The sequence below is a fragment of the Melozone crissalis genome, unplaced genomic scaffold (assembly GCF_028551555.1).
Source record: "Melozone crissalis strain CALT ecotype California unplaced genomic scaffold, PUWL_Pcris_2 ptg000132l_1, whole genome shotgun sequence".
NCBI lineage: Eukaryota > Metazoa > Chordata > Aves > Passeriformes > Passerellidae > Melozone > Melozone crissalis.
The window spans coordinates 746470-771434 of NW_026535905.1; the positions used below are offsets into that span (position 1 = coordinate 746470).

Genomic DNA, 24965 nt, shown 5'->3' on the forward strand with positions numbered 1-24965 from the left:
CCAGAAACTTGTTCTATGAGACATCTTGTTTTAGCCTAGATCTTGTAGTATCTCTTTACCTGAACATGATCTTCACCTACACCTTGAGGTGTTATATTGAAATAAAATTTTTTAATAGCCACCCAAAATTTCAGTGTTAGTTAGATTCACTGGCCCAAAGATTCTTGGCTTCTTTGGCCAAGACAAAACTGACACCAACACTCTGAGTTCTTTTCATGGTGTTCCTGGAAATAAGGGAGGGAAAGAATTAAGCCAAACATTTTATTCAGATAAAAATTTACTCCAGCATCTCACACCCTCAAGTGCAGAGATCACAGGTGATGTTATTTGTGGTTTCCCAGTGCAAAGAAAGCAGTCATTATCCTTTGCTAATTGGTTTAGAATAAGGGAGGTATTTCTGGATGTGGCAGCTGCTAATCTTACTTCAGTGAGGAACTCTTCATTTTACCTCCTCAGAAGAAAGTTCCAGAGACTCGGGGAATATGTTTTGGCCAAGGGTAGGATAATTTCTCTCTTAACAGGGCAGGTGACATTCTTTCCAATTATTATAAAAAATGAGGTGTGTCAAAGAAGGTCTGTCACTCACTGAAAGAGCAAAGCAGCAATTCAGCCGTGGCCTCTGGGCTTTTCTCTCCAGCTGGTGTTAAAGTGAATCATTAGCTGTCCTGCAGCACCAGCACCCTGGTTATTCACTGGATTTTGAAGTAGGATAATGCAGCACTGAAGCCAGATAGCTGGCAAGGGATGTGACAGTGACATTCAAAGAAAACAGATGCCACAAAGCCTGGATCATCAGAGGGTACGTACATCTGAGATCAACGTTTGCAAAGTGCTGCTGGAAAAGAGAAGCCAGCAGATTTGCATCAGCAGCATCAATTCTCATCTGTTCTTCCCTGTCTGACCAGATAGGATCACTCCCTCCGTGGTATTGGTCCATTCCAGGGCCGTTGCTCAGCTCCCACACACCAAGGCTGGCAGCTCAGCTGCTGCAGGCACCTTCTGTACCCACAGGATGGACAGGTTCAGACACCCTGAGGACAAGGTCCATTTGCAGCCCCGAGCCTGCTGGGCTCAAACCTCGTGGGAAAGAGGCAGGGAGCAGGCTGGAACACTCCTGAGACAGGAATGTGACCCTGCACTCAGAGCTGGGGCTCCCTGACCCTGACCCTGCACTCTCCTGCTCAGAGCTGGGGTTCCCTGACCCTGACCCTGCACTCACCCCTGCTCAGAGCTGGGGCTCCCCTGACCCTGACCCTGCACTCACCCCTGCTCAGAGCTGGGGTTCCCTGACCCTGACCCTGCACTCACCCCTGCTCAGAGCTGGGGTTCCCTGACCCTGACCCTGCACTCACCCCTGCTCAGAGCTGGGGTTCCCTGACCCTGCACTCTTCTGCTCAGAGCTGGGGCTCCCTGACCCTGACCCTGCACTCACCCCTGCTCAGAGCTGGGGTTCCCTGACCCTGCACTCTCCTGCTCAGAGCTGGGGCTCCCTGACCCTGACCCTGCACTCACCCCTGCTCAGAGCTGGGGCTCCCCTGACCCTGCACTCACCCCTGCTCAGAGCTGGGGTTCCCTGACCCTGACCCTGCACTCACCCCTGCTCAGAGCTGGGGCTCCCCTGACCCTGCACTCACCCCTGCTCAGAGCTGGGGTTCCCTGACCCTGCACTCACCCCTGCTCAGAGCTGGGGCTCCCTGACCCTGCACTCTCCTCCTCAGAGCTGGGGTCCCCTCCCCTCCATCACAGAGCTCCCCATTGTGCTCAGTGCCGCAGCTGGCACAGACACGGATGCTGCTGCTGCTGCTGCTTCCCTCTCTCCAGCAGCCACCCTCAGGGATGCTCCCCTGGTGCATCCCCAGCACCCGGCCTGAATTCCTCTCCATTTCCTGCTGGAAGTCAGCCTGTAAAGGGATGTTCCTTATGGCCACAAATAGGAACAAATAATTTCATGAGCTCCTGTGCAGGACAGTGCAGGACAATGAGACAGTGACCTGGGGGTGCAGGGTTTAAAGCAGAAAATCGTGCCACGATCCTCATGGAGCAAGAGCCTCTTCCCCCACACCCCTGAGCAAAGCTGCTGCCACCAAAGAGCCAGCTCAAAAGGAGGGGCAGCACCAAGCAGCCAGGGGTTCCAGCCCTGCTGTTGGGTTTCTGCTGTCCCCGAGCAGTTCTGCCAGCAGGGCACAGAGCTGGTTCTGCTGCAGGTGTCAGCTGGGCATTGCAGCACGATGCCAGGCTGGTGCCCTGCCTGCAGGGAATGAATACAAGTTTTTCCTTCATTACTGTATCCAGGGCAACTTGAGCTTCTCTAAGATAAATTTTCCCCTGACCCCTCCAGTCTCTAATAAAATATTTCTCTGCTTTGCATCCCTAAAGCTGCTACTTGAAAGAGGAGACATCTCCATAAGGGGCACACTCGGGCACCCTGAGGAACTTCCACAGCTCTGCTCCTGGTTCCTCTGAGCAATTTGTCTTGCTGCGGTTTGCAAAGAAAGAAAAGGAAATTGTCTACTGGTTTATTATCTGTTTATTTCCTTTTGTGGAATTTGTCTATGTGATCCTGCTAATCTCCATGGGGGGGGGGAACAAAATGTTTAAGTTAGTTAAAGATCTTTTTGTCCTGAAGTAAATAGACCTTATAATCTTTTTCTCCTCATTCTTCCTTCTGGCTCTATCAGGAAAAACTCCTGGCTGGGAATGCAGAAGATCTCCCTGGGAAAATTTGCCCCTCTGCTCTGTGGGGTAGGTATAAGTATTTCCTTAAATGCACAACATAAAATTTAATTTTATGGGATAGGAAATAGTGCCAAAGGAGCCACTTAGGCAGCTTTAGTTTTCCATTCTAGTTTGGGGAACTGAACAGCTCAGTGGTTTCCCTGCTGCAGCTGCAGTGTGAGGGATTTGACCTGGACACCAGGAGAGCTCCAGCTGCCAGCACAGCAGCCCCAGAGCCCCCTGCAGCCCCACACCAGAGGGAGCTGAACCTGCTGGAGCAAGGCCAGAGGAGGCCACAGAGGAGACCAGAGGGCTGAGCCCCTCTGCTGTGGGGACAGGCTGGGACAGCTGGGGGTGTCCTGCCTGCAGAACAGAAGGCTCTGGCAAGAGCCTATGGCGCCTTGCAGTACCTAAAGGGGCTACAAGAGAGCTGCAGAGGGACTTTCACAAGGGCATGGAGTGACAGGACAAGGGGCAATGGCTTCAAACCATAGAGGCAGGGTTAGATTGGATATAGGGAGGAAATTCTTCCCTGGCAGGGTGGGCAGGCCCTGGCACAGGTGCCCAGAGCAGCCGTGGCTGCCCCTGCATCCCTGGCAGTGCCCAGGCCAGGCTGGGCAGGGTTTGGAGTAACCTGGGACAGTGGGAGGTGTCCCTGCCCAGGGAACGAGGTGATCTGCAAGGTCCCTTCCCACCCAAACCATTCTGATTATACATGATCTGCTTCCCAGCCTGGACACTGGAGCAGCTTCTTTCCATTAGTGCTGAACAATTAACAATCCCAGGATCACCTGGTTTCTACAAGAGGCACAGTTTTTTCACTTCCATGTTGCTGAGTTATTTCTGGTTTCCTCAGTGCATCTCCCTCCCACCCATGTTGCACATTCCCATCTTTATTAGGAGCAGGCAGCAAGGTGCTGGGTGAGTTTTGTAACAAAGTCTGCATCTCTGTCACACAGTAGTTCCATGTTAATTTGTTCTTCTTTCACTTTTAAAAGCCTCAGATATTTTAATCTCTTTGAAAGGTTGATAACTGGCTGATAACATTTCTTAGCTCTACCCTGATGCTTGATCTCGTTTTTGAGGAGTCAAAGCAAACATCTTTTCTTGTTCAGCAGTCCTTTCTGTTCCTTGTTGTTCTGCTGTTTCCTATTGCTCTTCTTGTGGTGCTGCTTATCCTTCAGCTGATTTCCTCTGGCTAAGCATGCAGATCTCTGATAACTGTAACGTGATCAAATAGCAGGATTTTGTGGTGTAGCTGAAAATACCTGATTCACAACTGAGAGCTCCTCGGTGAAACCAATTGATGCCAGCCAGCAATGAGGACTAATTTTATTTTTGATATTAAGAACTCCCATGTACAGTTTTAGAACTTCAGTTCACACTGAGATCAGGACTACATCTCTTAGGATCTTTTTCCAGTGCCTGGTTCTCACACAACTTCTCACAAAAGGCAGCTGTAGGGCAGAACTGCTTTGTGCTGGCTCTGCACCTGCTGTGCCAAAAACGTCTTCAGCCCTCACATCCAACAGGAGCTGAACTGGAGCTCCTTGCTCCCTCTCGCTGGCCTTGATTGCAATTCCTTTCCCCCTGACTGTGCAGAGATAATTCTACATACAGAACCTACCTGGCTCTAGAGCATGTGTTAGTAAAGGGTTAGGAAATTCTGCTGTCCTGCTCTGCCCATCCTTTATCTCCTTCTAAAACAAAGAGAAAGTTGAGCTTCTGACAACTTCTGACAACTTCTCAGAGCTTAGCTAACAGGGCTAAGTCTAAAATAAATGACTGAATTAAGAAAAAAATTAAAAAAAAAAAATAAAATAAAATAAATAAATTAAATTAAATTAAATTAAATGACCGAATTAAGGAAAATGCTGCCTTTCAGTGTGGCTGATGCAGGACGCAGAACCAACCAGACACCGAATCTCTGGAAAAGGATAACAGCCCTGAGATCCTGGTGAATCTCTGACCCCCTCATCATCAAACAAGGAACAGATTCAGGCACTAGAGGGAACTACTGGAAACTAATTGATCTGCTCAAGGAGGAGATGAAAATCACACTTGACCAACCATCATGTGGGTCTGGGCTGGGCTTTATTGGGTGTTCAGATTAATGAGTTCAGAATACCTCGTTATGGAACATGAAAATGCAGATGGAGAAGTTTTAAATACTCATTTTGTTGTATCAAGTGACCTCTGTTGTGCATCAGGACACCCAGTGCACGCTGTCAGTGTGGGTCTCAAAGCACCCTCAATAAAGTGTTCAGTGTGCTTCCCAACACGCTCTGCTCAGGCTACCTGAGGCTGACAAAAAAGCAACTCAGAGTATTCCTTTTTTTCTCCCTCTGAATAGTGGTCCATTGTGCATGTTCAAAGGCTTCTTTTTGGCAGATTTCCAGCTGCAATTTTCTCATTCTTCCTGTCCCAAATAATATATTCTTTTTTTTTCCCAAAGAGTAATTTTATTACTGAGTAGAAAAGGTCATGCTTATATTAAAAAAACCCCAAACCCTGACTACTTCATCAGTCTTTAAAGCTTGCAGGAAAATGTTTTGCCAGAGTTTGTTATCAGCTTTGCTATTTCCTACACACAACGTTGTGACCTCAGCATCCTGAGCCCTGCTCAGCCTGGCAGATAATGGAAGCTCAAACAGGCACCAAAAGGCCCCAGGGCACTGGGCAGAGTTACCGGTGTCTCTCTTCCGCAACACTGGAAAACCTTCAGCGTTTAGAGCAGGGCTTGGGACCACAACAAACACAGGGTTCAGGCAATTCTCCTCCTTGGTGTAACTGTGGGAATCAGAGTAACCTGTCCTGATCACAGCTGGGACAAACTGCTGCCTTCAAACAGGAACACCACAACCAAAGTCCAGAGCCTCGCTGCCTGGCACGACTGAAAAAACATCCCAGTGAAAGATAGTGTTCATTTCCAGTTCAGCCAGATCTTGAGGGGAAAGAGTCTTTGCTCCACTAGAGAGCTTCGACCATCTCAAACAGCTTTATACTTACCCTGAGCCACCGGCTGCTCGTGGTTTGATGGCTGGGCCCCCTGTGAGATGAGCTGTGAACCAACACCTCTGCTGGAGCCCAGGGCTGCACCGAGCAGCCAGGGAATGCAAACCAGAGCTCCAAGGGGCACCGAGCAGAACACACTGCCACCATCTCTGACCCTCACACAGCTGGAGCCCAGGGCTGCACCGAGCAGCCAGGGAATGCAAACCAGAGCTCCAAGGGGCACCGAGCAGAACACACTGCCACCATCTCTGACCCTCACACAGCTGGAGCCCAGGGCTGCACCGAGCAGCCAGGGAATGCAAACCAGAGCTCCAAGGGGCACCGAGCAGAACACACTGCCACCATCTCTGACCCTCACACAGCTGGAGGCTCCAGAGCCGTGGCCTGAGGGCAGCCCAGCAGGGCAGCCGGGAGGGCACAGCTGCCCGAGCACACTGAGCACACTGAGCACACTGAGCACACCGGCCCTGCTGCAGCCACAGGGGGCTGGGGCACTGCAGATCCCCAAAGTGAGCAACCAGAGCTAACACACAGCTGAGGCTCCTTCTGGAACCTTCCCTTGAAACAGTGACACACAGTCAGGGACTGGGTGCTCCTGTTGGCACCTGCGACAGTGACACACAGTCAGGGACTGGGTGCTCCTGCTGGCACATGTGACAGTGACACACAGTCAGGGACTGGGTGCTCCTGCTGGCACCTGTGACAGTGACACAGTCAGGGACTGGGTGCTCCTGCTGGCACCTGTGACAGTGACACACAGTCAGGGACTGGGTGCTCCTGCTGGCACCTGTGACAGTGACACACAGTCAGGGACTGGGTGCTCCTGCTGGCACCTGTAACCAGCAGGGACTGAGTGCTCCTGCTGGCCCCTGGCCCTCTGGAATCACACCTCCCAGAAACAGAGGCTCTCCTTGTAGGACAGCTGTTCTCTTCTCCCATCCCAAACTAGGATTTTTTGGAGTGTGGGTTTCTCCCCCACTCTGCTCAGGTCACAGAAATCATAAGAGGCTGGTCTCAGGAAACCACAGCTCTAACTGGTATTTAAGAGAAGCAAAAGCAACAATTTCCATGCCCTACAATTGTTGTGCTTTTACCACACGTTCCGTGAGGTCCAATAGAAACCTACTGCTTCTTTCTTGCTTTGGCCTTTTATGAATTCCTGCAAAGCAGGGAAAAGTGAGGTTGCCCTGCTCAAAGCCATGCTTGCCCTTCTGCAAGGATGCTGTAAACAGGGGCCCAAACAGGGGTGCTGTTCCACTGCTCCTCAGGGGGACATCCTCCCCCACTCTGCGCTGAGGGGGCTCCAACTCCTGCCCCAGGGGAAAGGAAGAGCAGTCTCTGCATAAGTGAAAGCAAATTGCTCCAGTTCCTCACCTAAGTTCTCTCAGTATCTCCACCTACTCCTGGCACACTGCATTTGGCCAAGGAATCATTAAATCTGCCACTTCAGAAAGTGCCCAGAGAAGAACAGAGCCCTGCATTGCAGCAGTGAGGGCAGAGCACGGGCCCATGCCAAGCTGGCAGCACTGCAGTGGTGCAGACACATCTGTTCTGAAGCATCACTACTTGATGCCCACTGAACATGGAACCTTTTCTGACACACCTCCCTGGAAATCCCACGTAGTCACAGTTCCACAGGGGCTGGCACCAGCAGTTCAGCAGTTATCTGTGACCTTTAAGTGTTGAACATGAAAAGAAGTTGTGTCCTTTGTGCTTTGTGCATTCTTTAAAGCATGCAAACCTCACACCTAAATCACCCACAGCATTTTATTAACAGGAAGAGGCAGTGTTCTAGGAAGAACAGAAAAAACCCTGGAGTTTACTGGAGTTCATATATGAAAAGTTTCAACCAAAAATACTTATTTGACTGAAATGCTCTGAAGGATGACATTTATGGTTGCTGTGTGGCATTTTTTTGGTTTGTTGGGGAAGTTTTGGGGTTTTTTGGTTTGGTTTTTTGTATGCATGTGTGTTGTTAGTTTTCTTCTTTTTCTTTTAAATCTTGCAGAACACTGAAAACCAACATGTGGAAGTTCCACAGTTTTCTGCTTTAACTCTCAGAGAGGCCACTGAGAGTTAATTCTTTTTACATATACACACAAAACAGCTTTCTAATTTTATATAATCAAGAAATGGAAAACAATTTTTATTAACATGTCTTACATTTACAATCTTTTATTAGCTAATCAACATCAACATGCAAAAATAAGCGCTAAATACAAACCTCTACAATATGGTTTTGTTTAAACTACAATGGTTTAATTCTTTTGAAAAGTCATAAGGATGTGTTCTGCAGTTGTTAAAATTGAACTATTAGTTTCAGTAATGAATACTATTTAGACCCTAAAATTATGTAATCATCCTGCAAGGCATCTTCAGAAACTTCGCCCAACACTTAAGAATACCAGCTCATTGTCATGTGAGTACATTCTCAAAGCAAGAAATAAGGCAGTAGCACTAATGATTTCATATTGAACCCTATGCACATAACTAATAACTTTAGAAGGACTTTAACACTATGGTAGACTGGAAAAAGAACATTCAAACAAGCATTGGATTTTGCCTGAAATGTTCTCAGTTCTTCTTGATACTTATGCAACCTCCTTAAAATATTTGGGTTTGGAAAAAGACTTCACACTCCTTGAAAGCAGTCCCTATCTGATCCTCCAGAGAAGCCACCTGGTGTCCAAGACACCCAAAATACCTTCCCATGGAAATAAGTTACATCACTGACGCTCAGGATCACTTCACCAGAGGATCATAAAGAAGGCAAAGAGGAGCTTAAAGGAGAACACGGTGGTAGTACTGAGATCTTTGATAACAAAAGGGTCTTGGACAATTGTGAAAAAGAGGGAAGAAAAATGGATTTCATTTCAAATCTGTTCTAAGTTTTCCCCCAGTGCAAATGTCCATCTTTAAAGAAAGCTATCCTTTAGAAGATGAAAGTACTTTTCTTTGAGAAGAGTCCAATTTTTGACCTTATGTTACAAAACCTTAACAATCAAAATTTGTTTTTGTGTATTTTATTCAAGTACAAACTTAAGTCATAATTCCTCTCTTCTTTTTTTTTTTTTTTTTTCCTTTCAAGAGTGTTTATTGTTGCTCATTGATCTTTGGTCGCAAGAAACAATAATGCCACGCCAGGTCTGCTCCCAGGGTGGCAGCTTTTGCTTCTTTGCCACACATTAAGGCCCCCCCCTTTGCAGGGCATGCCAAGATACTCTGTGTCAAAATGCCAGCGGCATCATCCCGTGGTCACACACCTACATGATGTACACCTTCTCAGCTTGTGAGAAGTTGAAGACTTCTTTGGTTCTTGGGCAAATTACTTTGTCATCTTGACGGATAGAAAGCAGAGACTGAAAAAGAGGGAAAGCAAAAGATAATATTCACAACGGTAATTCAAAGCACTATTGAACTGTTTAGGAAATGAACTTTTAATTTTAAAAAATGTTGTGGTCTGAGGTCAAAACATCTTTGCCCCCAGAAGTTACTTATTCTACATTATTGCTCTCTGGAGGGACAGATTTCCAATGCCATTTGATCTGGTGTTATAAATTCACATAGTTAGGCATGTGACCATTAACATATCTTCATTAAGACCAATTTAAGCAGCTAAATATACAGTCCTTAAAAAAACATTCCTGCAAGAAGTATTCCTGCAGCTGCTGAGTTTCTAAGCCGTTATTCTGCTCTAGATGATTCCAAGAGCTGCTGTTTCAGCCCTCAGCAGCCAGGCTGCAGCACTTACGTTGTAGCCATAGACATATCCGTTGGGCAGCATCATGGGAGGGTTGTTCTCGTTCATCACGTCCCCCGAGATCTTGCACACCAGGCGCGAGTTGGCACAGTGTGCCATGGGCAGGGGCTGGGCCAGCTTGTTCAGGGATTTGCTACACACGGGGCAGTCGGGGTTTTTGGAGCTGCCATCCTCTTTGTAACACTGCCTGGTAGCAGCAAGTTAGGGAACAGTCACCACCATGAAACCACAATGAGGTCCCCACGGGATGGGAACCTGAAATGTGAAATATCCTCAGCTGTGCCAGCAGAGCCCAGGGGGCAGAATGCACAGAACATTAATTCCAGTTTCATGTCCACACAAAAGAATCAAGGGTTTGCTCTGTTCCAAGGAACAAGAGTGAGCAAAACTCACGTCTGGCACAGCTAAAGCTTCTGAGGTGCAGCACTCCAGCAGCACCAGCCCTTCTCCAGCCCAACAAACCCAAGGAAATTTCAAAAGATGCAGCTATTTTTGAATATTCATGGAAAACCTTGCAGGTCAATTTGTGTTTAAGTGCTTAAAAACCAGTAATTTTGACCCAGCTCAGAAACCCTTGCAGGCGTATTCACTAATTTCAGACATGAAAAGACAGCCAAACCAGACACAATGTTACATTTTACCTTAAAATTTTTGTTTGGGCATGCCTTTTTTTTTAAACCATAATGCTCTTAATTATAATCTCCCCTTAATTTAATAGTGACCAATTTATACCCCATTTGAACAACTCATGAGCACAAATATTGAAGTACCACATTTCTTACTTGAGCTCTCTGAAAAGCCTCCATAAACCAAAATAAACCCCCACATGGCTTTTTTTCACTCCCAGTAATATCTGCTTTAAAGGATACGGTGTTTTTATAGCTGAAAGGCCTGCCTGGAGTGTTATAGTAAAAACAGAATTGTTTCCCAGCTGATGTAGTCTGTAGTTATCATATCTAAACTGTTGGATCAGCATTCTCCATCGAGCAGGGTCCAAGAGATCCTGGTAAAAAACAACACAACTATAAGTTGCTTTCAATCTGATTGTCCCAGGGAGCAAAAGCCTGGGAGTGACAAACTGTGCAAAACTCACTTGTGCAAACCCATCACAAACCAGAAGTGACACCCCAATATACAGTGTTTAAAAAGTACCTTTTAGCACTACTTTATTAACACAAGTGTTATTTCAAATAGCTGCAGCAATATTCAATCTCCATCACCTACCAAATGTTCTAATCAAGATATGTAAATCCTGGTAAAGAGGTTACTTCTTCCATTTAGTTTCCCACAATGCTGGGCTACAGAGGAAACAACATGAGCACTGTGGAATGTTTCTTCTGCAGCCTCTGAACCATTAACATCAAAAAGTCAGAAGTGGTTTTTAACTTAAGGCAGGCTAATTCTGCTGACAGTCAATTACAGTACATAATATTTACAGAATTCTGTAAAAAGATTTCAATTTGAAGAAGCTGCCACAACCCCAGGTTAGAGAAAGCTTGCAGAAGCTACTCATTTAGAGACAAAATTCTTTAATGCTGTGTGTTACCTAAAAGTCAGGATTTTTCTTTCCATGGAAGTAAGAACTAAACCCACAGGTCAAGGATACACTGAGTTTAAAAGCAGTGCTGTTGAAGAGTCATGGAAGAAGGGAAGATCCTTTGGAAATATACTGAGTGTCCTCTATGCAGGGAGACACCCAATCCTTCCCTTCTTACCCTTTGTATCCATAACCTGCCCTTGGGTCAGGAGGAGGGACAATGTCTATTTACCTTTATATCATATTTATCATATAAATACTACACTGCTCATATTGCCAACTCTGCATGCTACACTGAGGGAAGCAGGAGAACCAATCTGGGGACACCTTACAGCACCCTAGGTGCCACACAAGGTCTGGAGAGGGACTTGTGACAGGAGTCACTCCCTGCCATTGAGTGACAGGACAAGGGAATGGCTTCAAACAGAAAGCAAGCAGGGTCAGACTGGGCATTAGCAAGGTTTTGCTGTCAGGGTGGTGAGACACTGGAGCAGGGTGCCAGAGGCTGTGGATGTGCCATCTGCAGAACTCGGCACTGCTGAGGCCACACCTCAGTCCCGTGTTCAGCTCTGGGCCCCTCACAAGGACACTGAGGGGCTGCAGTGGCTCAGAGGAGGGCACAGAGCTGGGCAAGGGTTGAGCACAAGGGAGCTGGGGCTGCTTAGCCTGGGGAAAACCAAGATGAGAACACGGCTCTGGGGTGATGGTTGGTCTGGATGATCTCAGAGACCTTTCCCAACCTTCACAGTTCAATGATTCTGCTGTTGGAGACCAGGCTGGATTGGGCTCCAAGAAATCCGGGCTAGTGGGAGGCAAAGTGACATAAGACTGTTCAACAGACATCAAAGAAAACAGCTTGTTCTGCCACAGCAGGGACTGTTTTCCTTAAAGTCCTGACAGAGGAAAAGCCAGAGAAAGTTCTATTCATTGGTTATAGAGGATGCTTCTTTCCTTGGATTAATAAAAATCACGTGGTTAGAGATATGATCTCACAAACTTTGTCACAGATTTAAAGAGAATTTACCTAAGAGGCATTTTAGGAAGCCATTTATGCACAGAACTCACAGTCAAGATACTAAAGGTAACTCCAAACAACCATGTGCTGTAATTGTGCTGAACTAGGTAATTATTAGAGAACTCAAAACTTAACTGCCATAAACTAGAATGCTTTAAGTCATACCCATAAGCATTGGGAATTTGCTCTCACTCAACTGGGGTTGTATGTGGAACAATCCCAGCTATTTCTCCTTGTTCTCCCTCACTGAAACACTCCATCCAAACCAGCCCTTAGAATAAAACACAGGATTCTTACTTCCTACCTGTTTCTTTCTAACTGCTAAAATATTGATAAATTCTATCTTACACCCAGTCTTCTAACACATCTATCATTTTTATTCATGACTTAGATCAAATCCAGCATGTAAAATACCAGGATCCTTCCAGGACTCTGGGATGAGCAAAGAAATTCAAATTGATTCTGTGGGTTGCTCGTTTCAGGGTTTTTTTGTGTGGTTGTTTAGTTAAACCACGATTTCATCATCATGTTTAGAAAATGTGTTTATACTGGCACTGCCAGTACTGGCTTGGCATTTCATGGAAATCTTGTCTTGCTTTGACAATTCAGCTCTTCTCTACCTTCTGCCTCCAAAGCAAGTTAAAAAGAAGTGAATTAGCACATGACCACAGAACTGTCTGTAGAAACAGCTATCTGTGAATTTTGTGCTTGTTTAAATTTAGATGTAGATATTACCACTAATATCTACATCCATTTGCATAATCCAAATAAATGAAAACTTATTTTAAGGAACAAAAATACTGCTTTCACATCATTCAAATCATCCTTCATTTCTTCATCCCAACCACTGCAACAACAGTAATGTGAGGAGCAGAATTGAGAACTGCTGCTGGTGTATGAAAGCCACAGGTTTGTATGTTGAACAAGACTCTCTCTTTTTTTTCCCTTTGTACTTGCACATCTTCTGCTCTTGCTGTACATTTAATTATTGTGCTTCCAGCCCACAGATCTCTAATGCTGGGTTCATGGTAAGCCTAGCTCAGTGTGAATCCATGTTACTGTTACAATCCAACAGAAACAACACAAATACTTTCTGGATTAATGTACAAGGACTGGTTACTAAAATTAAGAACTCTACAAAGGTGGAATTTAGGAAGTAAAATTTAAAAAAACCCTTTAACTTGATATTATCAATGTATTTTCCTGTGCAAAGAACATCTGTTTTAATATTGTGCCGCAGCACAGAATTGAATGTTACCTTGTAGGGAGAGATATGGGTGTCTGAAGGAAAGGCCAACATTCCCATCACCTGCCGAACCTCATCCAGCTGGCTCCCCTCAGCCTGACTGAAGTGCTTTCTTGCATGTCTGAAACAGAATTGACACTTCATTAGACAGCCTTGGCTCCAAATCAAGTACATCCACTTAATTGTGGAAGACTTCAGAGAAAACCTACATATATATGAACTCCAAGAGTGCTCTATGTACATTTAAAGGACTTGGCAAAAACACATCCTGCAAATGGGAATGCAAGAATGACTAATAATTACTATTTTTACACTGATTTCTTAGAAACCAGAATCTTTTTACTGTAGTGTCAAGTCTTGCCTCACCTAGAACTAAAACAACCCTGATTATTAGAAGAATGATTATTAACCATGATTATTAGAAGAATGCCTCTGCTCATGCAGGCTCAGTGTACGACACTCCTCTGGCACACACTCACAAGTGAGATAAAGGCAGGCTGAAAATCAGCTGTTCCAAACCCACTACACATCAAGAGTGTTCAAATAACTGCAATGTTTATTTTGAATAAATGATTCTTTGGGGGCAGGGGTATAGGCCTGAAGACAGTATCACTTTCTGTGCAGACTACAAGAAATTGTAGGGCAATGTAATAGAAAACCCCTTGTTAAGAGCACCTTTTTTAGCCAGGCAAATAAAAAATTAATTAGAACCTCAGTATAAATTTTTGTACTTTAACACATACAGATTGTAAGGGATAGACACATGGCTGAAAGCTTGGATATTTGAAATAAGTGACAGAATTACCAGAAGCATATTTAAATAAAAAATACAAACTTTAATATTTTTCAGGAAATAGTAAGAAACCACAAAATTATTACCAGATTGAGGATATTCAACTACTTTAAAAGCCTATATGAAAGTTTCCCCAGTCTAGTGTTCACAAGATCAGGAATTCTCAAGATGGAGTGTAAGTGTGCAGGAAGACCCTTCAGCCTTTGAACTGGTGATTAGTTCAGCATTTCTGCTAAAAGCTCCTGTTTTCAGGGGTGCACAGATGTAGCACAGCAGGCTGGGTATGGAACCAGCCTCACACTGAATTTCTGGCATTGCATAAGTGTAGGAGAATTTTCCCTGTGCTGTGACTTCTGCAGGAAAGATACCAAGTCATCTCTCAAGTCCTCCACTAAGAATTTGCTCTTTTTTAACTTTTGAAGAGTCTTCTATTAATTCCTAAATTACTGTTAGGAATAGACAGTATTTTCAAAATCCCCATTTCATGGCTTGAATAAGAAAACCTAGGCAAGTTTTTGTTTTTTTTTTTCCAATTCTGAATTTGACAAGTAGACTGAGGTCATCAATACCATGAGAACAGTCACTTCAGCAGTGTTTCAGTACTCCCACTTCCTCTCCCACCCAAGCCAGGAAGCAATGGAAGTTATGTAGGACAGAATGTTTCCACCCAATTTCCTATGCTGGGTGAGCAATTCAGGAATGTAAACATTGTTCCCCAGGTGATTACTGTTATGAGGGCAGAAGCACAAACCCCCTGGCCTGCAGAAGAGACAGCCTGACACACTGGAGGAAAGCTAAAGCCACTGTGGAGAGCTGCAGATGAAATTGAGAGCTTTTGCAAACACAGGTTAGGCAAACAAAAAAATTCAGATCTACCAGCTGAGATTATCTGTGCATGCAGGAGAGAAAAAGGGGGAAAATCTTCTCACAAGAACTGCTCAGAGTGCAGTTGTTGCTGTGATGGTGGAACAGAAGTGACGCTTGAGCTTGCACAGCCTGGTAGGGCTGAGGCTCTCCTCCCTACCATCAGCCCTGTACCCTGTGCCAAGCACTGAGCACACTGGGACGTGGGGCCTGGCTGGGCTCAGCCACAGTGAGCTGGGTTCCAGAGTGACCTTGTGTCAGTCTTTATCTCCTGACTTTCCCTCTCTCCTGTGTTCTTTAAAGCAACAACAAGGAAGTTTCCCACAAGGTCTGCATGCTGTGGCTGAACTCCCTCCAGTGAGGAATTCAAATGGAGCAAGGCATCTTTCAAAGGTGAGCACGTTCATTAATTCATAGCACTCAGTTCTTTTTTAGATTGGGAAGCAAGACACAACACTGTAAGTTACCTGGGCATACACAACAGTGGAATTACACCTTATTTGCCCTCATGCCATTATTCGCCCCTTTCCTTGTCATTCAGCTAATTCCATCTCTGTGCAAGTGCTGGCTTGCTCCTGAGGTCTGTGTGAACATTACAATGCCTAATTGCCATGTTTTTACCACCATTAGCACATATGAGTCTCTATAGCTGAGGCAGGGGGCTGAATTTTTCAGGAAAATAATTTTTAAATCCTGACAACAGACCATCCCTGAAGTCACTAAATTCCTGTGACAGATCTAAGTAATAGGTAGAAAATTTTGTTTTTCAAATCCCAGAATGATCCTGTAAACTCTGCAAGGACAAAGTTCATCATCTTTTGTGTGCCCCTCCAGCCCACACAGGTACAGCTGATATATTGTACGTGGCAAATATTTACAAAGACTTGAAGACCTACAGTTCACTAAATTGTTACAAAAGGATCCACATTTGCAATGCCCAGCTTAGATGTCTACAATGCCTGAAGATAAAACTGAACATATTTACTGGGCAGTAGCAATAACTGAACACAAATATAAGGTGTTGCCAAGACAGGACTTGTTTCTACTCAGTGTTCTGGGCAATGCCTGAATGCCTTTATCTGGGACCCTTATGACAACCAGCAGAATTTATACTCAAATAGCTCAAAAGTACATTTATAGCCCTGTTCAACTGCACCCCACTAAAAAAATAAAGTGTTCATTCATCCTTGTAGGAGGGAATTTGACTAAAATGATAGACTGTAGCCATTTTTCCCAAACTTTGGCCACCATCAGCTATTATTTACTCCTTTTTGTCCTTTGTATTCCCAGAACAAGAAGTGCACATGATGTTTTGTTAAGCTTTTAGCTGAGAACTTTGTGTATCTCTGGCATTGCATAAGAGCAAAATATCAAAATGCTGTCAGATTTCCCAGAATGAAATTAGTGAGAGCTCTGAAAGTGTGAAATTGGTGTCATCAGTCATTCATTGTTACTTTAGTAGGTACAAATTTGACAAAAAAGCTCTAGAGACTGAGAGTCAAAGGCTAATGATACTAGGCAAAAAACTGTGTTATATTTAAGGTTAAGAGATTTACTCTTTGTAGTCAAGAACAGTTTTTTACATTCTTGAAACTTGCACTTTCAAGGCTACTCTGATAAGGCACCTTAGAGTAAAGTCTGTTTGTACTCATTCTAAAAGCTACACTTATTAAATAAGATGTATAATTTTAAAGTTCACATCCATTTTAATGTAAAAGCAATGTCACTTCAGAGGTTCTCAGCAGGCAGCAAAAGCTTTCAAACTTATTTAAACACCAGCTGCGTTTCTACAAAATGTCAGTTCCCCCAGTTCCACTCCTCCAGGAAACTCCCTGGTAAACAGCCTCTTTCTCTGCTTTCCAATGGATGCCTGACCTATTTATTGCACCACAGACACAGTACTGAAAGACTCCTGCTGCAGGCACTTAACAGAAGCAAGCTAATAAAACCACAAGTTGCAAGGGTTTGCTAGAAGCAATGAGATTTATGCCACACCTCCCCAAAGGTACTCCCTTATTCATTACTTATTTACTTTCAAACAAGTAGAATGCAATGGTAAAAACTTACAGTTTTTAAGCCACATTATTGCAAGGAAGCATTGAGATGCTGCAGTCTGAATGTACAAAACAATCAAAACTCATCCTCTAGAAAGGAGTCAATTAAGATACAGAAAGACTTCCACAGCTCCTTTTCCTTTTACAATTGGTTATGAAGTTAAAGCAGCCCTGCCATGAGTAGCAGTCTGTAACTGCCAAGTGTAAAATGTATGTCAGGCCTGGATTTCAGCAGGTACATGGAATACACACACTTCACCCCAACAGCACTCAGGATGGATGCCTTGTTTGCCATACAGACAGGAGCTTTAAGTTGTAAACCCCAGACAGGTTATTCCACACAAAGCATGCTGTGGCCTCTTCAGGGTTGGCAGCTTGCAAGTTTTACTACTTCTGATGTGGAAAAGGGATGAGAGGGAAACAAATATCCAGTGACAATAAAATACAGAAGGACCTTATCTGCTTTGTCCCAGTTCTCAGACTATTTCCTTATTCCAGCTCTGTGCCTGCCCCCTGCTTTCCAAGCTACATAAGGAAGCTGTAGCTCAAAGAAAATAGTTTTTAGAGCACGGACTACTCACTGTTAAGATGCACGACTGCACACTTGGCAAAGAAACAAACTGAGAATAAAGCTAAAGGCACAGTATTCATTTGGTATAAAGAGCACCATGGGCTTCAGAAGACAGATAATGGAGCTGAGTCTCTTTCATCCTTTCCTTCAGTACTTGACAATTCCTAAGGATTTGATAATTCTATCAAAGGGTAAGTGCACACATCTAAATGCTAGCTTGTAGGTTTTGTTTTTAATTATGTTTGGTTTTAATTATTAACATTAAAATTAGCTGGAATTCACCAGATTGCACATTTGCATTGGCTGGGACCAGAGTAAAGATGATTTAAGTGCAAGTAGGGCAAAGTAGGAATGATATTAGCTCAAAGCAAGCCATGCATCTGAATGAAATTAGAAATAAAACCTGAAAATAACCCTAAAACTTTGCCCTGCAGGAGAGCTTCTCCATCCAGATTTGGGAATATGCTAGAATGTTTTCAGTCTGTGAATACATTATGGTAGTTTTCTGTCCCTCTGTGCTGCTCTGACCAAAAAATCAGCTCTGCCACAAATACAAGTTTCAGTTTCTCAAGTACCTAGTTTGGGTTTAAAGGCAGCAGAACTTGCAACTTCCTTAACACAGAAATATTATGTGACAACAGTGTTCTTATCAGGATTTATCAGCAAAGCTTCAAGTTGGGCCATGAACTTCTCACCTCTTTTTAGGTTTAAATATTCTTACATAACAGAACCTGGGAGTTCTCCCTCCCTTGTGCACATGTAAGCTCCAGTAGCTCTGCCACCTGCACCATTCTTTGGTGCTGGCAAGGTCATTGCTTATCAAATTATCAATGCATTTCTTTGTCCCAGTATCAAAATTCTACTTATTTCAGCAAGACTAGTTTCCTGTGCTATCCTGGAACATTATTCCACCTTCAATCAGGACCATTAACTTGGATGTATAAATTGCTTCATGTGCTGGTACTGAAAGCATTGTCAGAAAACTCTCTTGTGGTTAAGTCAGGCAGTGCTGAGGTGTGACTGCACTTCTGCCTCTGATTCACAACCCCACTGGGCATTGTTGCTTTCTCTCTGTAGTCCCACTGAACTACTTCAGAGCAGGTAAAAATGGATATTGAGTTGGTTTCCTCATTTGGAGCCAGAAGAATGGAGTGAGGAAAGCCTAACACAGCTCATCCCTCTCCCACCCACGACCATACAGAACTCTAAATTAGGCATCAATACAGGGGTGAACATGGCCTTGCAGGTAACTTGGAGAACAAAATGTTTAATGAAGATAGCAGAGCAGAATCAGTCAAAATTGAAATGTTAAAGCTTTAGATGAAGGTTTCATTAACCTTTTAGTATTTCCGGTAATTAAACTGTAATTAATTGCCATGAGAAGCCAGCTGTACCTCTTGAAAATTAGTTAAGGGTGAATATATATTTATATATTACACTATATGCCACCAGAAAATCCATTTGATTTTTAAAGCAGAGTTATTTTCTAAACCTTGATTTTGAAGAATAAGAAGACAGAGTTTCAGGGACAACATCAATTCTTTAAGAAGGTGCATCTGTGGAATGACACTTGGCCTTTAAACAAAGTCCAAGCCCAGCTTAAATCCAAAGACTGATGACAATAGCAGGGGAGACCCTCCAAGGCTTTACAGGGCTTCTGGGCGTTGCAGCAACAATCACATGTTTCTGATGAAGCATAACACCATCTTGTTAGGAACACTGTTTGGAAAGCATCCTAATGTCATACCTCACAGCATCCAGTCTCTTGTTCTGTCGGATGAGTTCAATGAACTCCTGAATCCTGAGGCTGAACTCCAGACAGCTCTGGGATGAAACACAAGACAGCTTTAGATGGTGCCAGGGCTGCACCGCACTCTGGTAACGACTTGTGTGCACAACAAAAGAGAAATTGTTAACAACATGCGACCTGCTTTGCTTGCTTTTAGGCATTCATGCAAAAATGTTCAAATGCTGACTCTACACACAAGATCAGCACAGAATTCCATAAAAGCAAACAAATTCCTCCTCCTCTTGCCTCCTGCACAACTTCAGCAGGGATGAACTTTCTCCTAATGACTGGAAGCCTTGTTACCTGAGACACAAATGAGAGCAATAGGTGGTTTCCTTGGACTTTCTCACAATTTAAAGCAGTAGAGTCAGCAGGAGTTTGGGCCTATGTGCTAATTTAGACAGGCCTACCCAGAAGACTGCAAGGAAGAATCAAGCCTTTGAATGTCTTTTGAAAAACCACAATATAAATTTTGTGCTGGTTTTTGTTAAAGTTGCTGCAATTCCCTCCCTCCCTTTCTTCAAGCTTCTATCCCTCCTCTTGTCAAACATCTAAAAGCCATGCTGGAAACAATCTCAAACAAGAAAACCAAGTGGCATTTACCTGTTTATGGAAAAAGGTAAAATTTGAAGCCTAATGAAGTTGAGAGTGTCCCTTTAAATCAAATTCCATAACCAGTTCACAAAATCTATAAAAAAACTGTGAATATGTGGAATTAAAAAGATCTCTCCCCATAAAAGAACAAATCACTATGCTTCTTTATAGGGACACAGTCAACTGTTTTATTACCTTATGAAAATAATGAAACCCCAAAGTGCTCTGAATCATGTATAGAACTCGATTCCCTGTGTTCCTCTACTCCACTTGCTGAGTGTTTTTTCTTCAACCATGTTTTTAATGAATAGTTGCCTTTTGTTTATTGTCCATCAGCACAGACACATCAAAATTCCTCAGTATCTTCAGTAAGAATTTGAGCTACTCCAAATTTCTATCTGTTAGCTGCCTTGGGTGACTAATGCACACATTGCAACAACTATTTATTTAAGATTTAAAACATAAGCCATTTGAACATAAAAATGATGCATTCTTTCATATGTTAAAACTAACTTCTTTAGGGAACAGAAAAAATTATTTTCCAAATATGCATTTTTCTGTATTCAAGTCCAGATTTAGCAGAAAATAAAAATTTCTCCTCTTGAGATTTTCAATAGGACTATCTTTGTTAACCAAATCTACACAAGTCCTCATCTAGAATTTTAAATAAGCTTGTTTCTACTAAAAACCTGATCAAGCTTTTTAACTGTTAATGATACCAAATCCCAGGGCTTCCTCTTTTGCTAGGACGTTTCCATAGCAAAACCACATGTCAAACAAATGAATTTTCAAGGGAGGTGCAAGCCAATGGCCCCAGGGTTCTGCAGACAGGTGTAAGTGGAAGCAGAGTCCCAGACCATCAGATGATGCATATTCCAGCTCTGTGTACCTGCAGACAGTCCCACAGCAGCTCTGCACAGGATTTCAGAGAGCTCACATCTGTAAAGATGACATGACTGCTTTCCCAGGCACCAAAGAGTTCAGATTTTAGATAAGGCTTGCATTCAGCTAGTGGTGGCTGGGACTTTAGAACATTACAGTGATGAGTAGCTAAGCAACTAGAAGCAGCAGAAATGTTTGTGTTTCAAAAAGAAGCATAGTAATTTCTCTTCCAACTCTGATCTCTCACAGCCTTAGCTTTGGTTTTTGTTTGATTAAAAAAGAAGAAAAAAAAAAGAAAATTAGAAAAGCATAAGGCTTGCAGAAATAGATTTTTGTTGCACTTTGTTTTTCAAAGAGAGGATGGGGAAGAGTCTTCCTTATTTACTGCTTGTTCAAAATTGGTGATGAAAAAGCAAGACCTTCAGATTATATTTCTTGTATTACATTTCTTGTTCTTAACATTTTAGGATTACACAAGGGGGATTTTTTTTAGCAGTATAATTATGCAATGTGGTTTACATACCAATTCTGGTTTTTCTTTAATGGTTTCCATAACAAGACCATAATTTTCTCTAGAGTAATCACTGCCCCACTGACTTTTGCATCCCATCTTTGGCTCAGTTTGGTGCCCCTGAGTGACAGAGGATGTCACTCCTTGCTTATTGTTAAGGGCACTCAAACATTTCTGGTCAAAGAAAGCACTTAGTTTAAAAAATAAGATAAAAACTTCTTAAAGGGAGGCAGGGATTTTGGTCAATATCAGTTAAAAACAGATTTCTGCAAGCCCTATAAAAGATTCCAGCATGTTTTGAAATGCATAATTTAAAGAGACAAGGAAATTTAAGTGGACTGCATGGCAACAAGTACACAGCATGTTCAGCTCATGGTACTCGATGGCTTGGGGAAGACTTTTGTGTTTATTGCTTGATTAGATTCCAGCTTTTGTTTTTGTATCTTCTCACAGCAAGTGAATTCTTTACTCTCAAGTTCTGTCTTCTTACATTCAAGAGTTAAAAATTACTAAGACTAAAATCTGCATCAAATTTCTCTCAGAAATTTTAAACCTGAGAGAAGAGATTATGAATGAATTTCACCTAATTTCACTCTTACGATACATTTTTAAGAGTTAAAGTCTCAGCAGGATGCACAGAGTTATTAATTTAAGTCTACGTGCATTAAGACACTACATGTTTCTCCCTTTGTTTTCAGATTACACTAAACCCAACTGAGTATTTTATTTTATTTGAACATAATTTGTTGAGACAACACTGAATCCAGAAGATGACCTATCACTCACTTCCAGGTCTGACATTTGTGGGACTGTTTAGCTCCAACTGCCTATGCCTCTTATGAACATTTTTATACTTACTGCCCTTACTTTTATACAAGACCTGTAATTTAAAACATACTGACCACATCCAGCATCCAAGTAGTTTAGACAACAGATGAAGCAAAATGTGAACATGTTACATTTTCATACCTTCATTTTTCTGAGTCTGGATTTGTTGTCATGACACCAAGCCAAACAAGTCATAGTCTCTTGTCTTTCCAATGACTCTTCCACTTCTTTAGCAGTCAAAAACATCTCAATATTTACCAAATCCTTCAAAAGACAAAAAAGGAAGGAAGGTGTTGTTAAATTGTACTCATACTTCACACAACAATTTTTCAACTAAGCTGGAATACAGAGACACAAAAGACTTTGTTCTCAAGACTTCTGGATTTTAGAACTGTACTTTGCAAAAAAGACATTACAGGATATTTCCATGGACTGGAATGTTCTGATAATGACAACAGTTCTCTGAGTCTAGTTACATAACAGAATAGAACAAAACAAAAAAAACCCACGAAGATTAACCCTAGAGTCTTGCAGACTTTTATATAATTGACATGCTTAACATCACAAATATTACCATAGCTCAAGTGAACAGAACCACTCTCAGAAATAGATGGCATTTCAATCTGTCAGAATAGCTGAATACACCTAATCTTAGAAGTTCTACCTTGCAAGAGAAAAAAGAGAAAAACCAGAACTAGCATCAGCTATACATCACATTCACATCTGGCATTCCATTGGCCAGCTTTTCCTTATAAATACAGGAAGTCTAATACTACTGGGAAGTGAACTAAATCATATTAGGGTTAGCAGAATGGTTATTTACAGAAATTTAAACAAACTACACGTATTTCTAAAGTGCAGCAGAACTTGCAGCTTTTACTAAATCTTTCATTACTTGAATTTTAAAACCAAAACATTAACATTTATTTTATAGGTTGTATGACCAACAAAACCATTTACCATCAAAAGAATAAAGGGCCTCCTGCAGCTCTACTGGTATCAAACCCAGGTAAGTCAGACTGAGCTCAGAATCCAGACAGCTACAAGTTTACAGGACAACACTGAGACTGGACTTCAGTGGACTCTTCCCATACCCTTAGGGTTAAAAACCAAAAATCCATTTTATCAATGTGTTGGCAAATGAACTGAAAGAATGCCAGCCTGTTCCACAACATTATTTTCAGAGTATTCCTACAAGAGCATGAGAATAATCATTTTGCTGGGCTGAAGTTTCCCTGATGATATGCTCAAGTGGAAGGAAAGTGCATTACTGCCCTGTGCAGGATAAGGTGACCATATAAAAACCTCTTGCCCATTAACTCCTCTGTGTAAGTAGCTTAACACATAATGCAGTCATATTAATTATCCTGTTTGCCTTCCATCCAGCTGCTGAGTGGGAAGACAATTCCACTGAAGTTACAAACAGTAACATCTCCATGCATCTCCTCTTCTTTGCTTCTTTGAGCTATGTGCTCTCTTAGTGAACAGCATTTGCTTTTACACCAAATTAAAACAAAAGCATTTGTTTCTACATCAAAAAAGGGCTGGATGTGCTAAGTAGAAACAAATCACTGGTTTAATCTCATTTGTTAGCTTTTTATAGTTTAAGCTTCATTACAAAAGAAAATAAAGAAGCATAAGGGCAGCATTTGTTATAAGCCCACGAGCTGGTGAGAGAATCCCAGCTATCTGTATTTATCAATCAGGTGTTGGTATAGCAGCCCTCTACTATGAGCAAAAAGACTGCAATTGCTGCTGAGACAGACAAAATTCTTAAATAAAGAGAATTTCTACATTGCATTTGAAAATTTACAATGAATCAGGTTCTATGTAACAGAAATGCTAATTAGATTCGTGGCTGCCAAAAGAAGTCAAAGCTTGGCAGCCTTCTCTATTAAATAGACATTATGTATCCAGAAAACAGAGGAGAACATTTTAAATTAAAAGAGTTTCTTTCAGAACCAACAATTACATTTAAATTCACCAATAAATAGGATTTTCTTCTGTTCACTTGATAGAAAGTTAAGAAACAATAGAAAAGGGCATTAAGAAATCCTTTTGTAGAGACAGGAATAGCTTTTGCATTTGATTATGAGCAGTTAGCAATCTTAATCATGCAGACTGATTACTAGAAAAATACTAAGATACAATTAGGCAATAAACCTTTCAAAACCCCACATGCCAGAAAGGTTTGTTTTTTAATCCAACCATACTTTCCTATCTTTCCTGGTAGTGCCTGCTCTTGGTGCTTCCTCCTCAGCCAGGACTAAGGAAACAGAAGAAAGGAGAATCAGAGGATTTATCAAAACTGGCACAGCTCTGCTACACAGCCCAGTCAGGAGTACAACTCGTCTGCCTCCTCTTGGATGGGCAGGAACCAGTTCAGCATTTGGAACGAGTGTCTCATGTTCCAGTCAAAACAAATCCCTGTTAGAACTCCAGTCCTGAACAGCCTTCTGAAAGTATTCTGCAATTCCAAGATGCACAGGCTGCAGACCATACAGAAACATGGTCTTTCTCAGCTCCCAAAACACGATTAAGATTTCACAGGCTGCTACAAAGTGCCTCTCTTATATCATTTACATATAAAATTAAGTAAATGTAAATACACAGTTTTAGAGAAATACTGCCACTTGACTTTGCAGGTGCAGGAAAAGCAGAAGCAAGAAATCTGTTGCCACACACTCCCCTTTGAAATGACACAGTATGCAGCACCATTGCAAATGTTTTCTGACTTGTATATAAACTAAAGAGGAATTCTAAACTCTTTAATTACCCTCTTTACAACAGA

At 42.6% G+C, this 24965-nt stretch overlaps 1 protein-coding gene across 4 annotated transcripts in view; it reads right to left on the reverse strand.

The window, feature by feature from the left end:
* Nucleotides 1-8886: 8886 nt before the first annotated feature.
* MAEA (macrophage erythroblast attacher, E3 ubiquitin ligase) overlaps nt 8887-24965 on the reverse strand; it is a 49186-nt gene continuing 33107 nt past the window's right edge. For 3 of the 4 annotated variants that reach the window (XM_054293230.1, XM_054293227.1, XM_054293229.1), the window contains 6 exons: nt 22316-22438; nt 19318-19394; nt 13301-13409; nt 10360-10493; nt 9482-9677; nt 8887-9089 (listed from right to left, as the gene is read on the reverse strand). In XM_054293230.1, the coding sequence (XP_054149205.1) occupies nt 8994-9089; nt 9482-9677; nt 10360-10493; nt 13301-13409; nt 19318-19394; nt 22316-22438 (735 nt within the window). In that variant the 3' untranslated portion in view covers nt 8887-8993. Of the gene's footprint in view, nt 9090-9481; nt 9678-10359; nt 10494-13300; nt 13410-19317; nt 19395-21358; nt 21467-22315; nt 22439-24965 lie in introns of all 4 variants that reach the window. The other variant, XM_054293231.1, reaches the window with a different exon arrangement.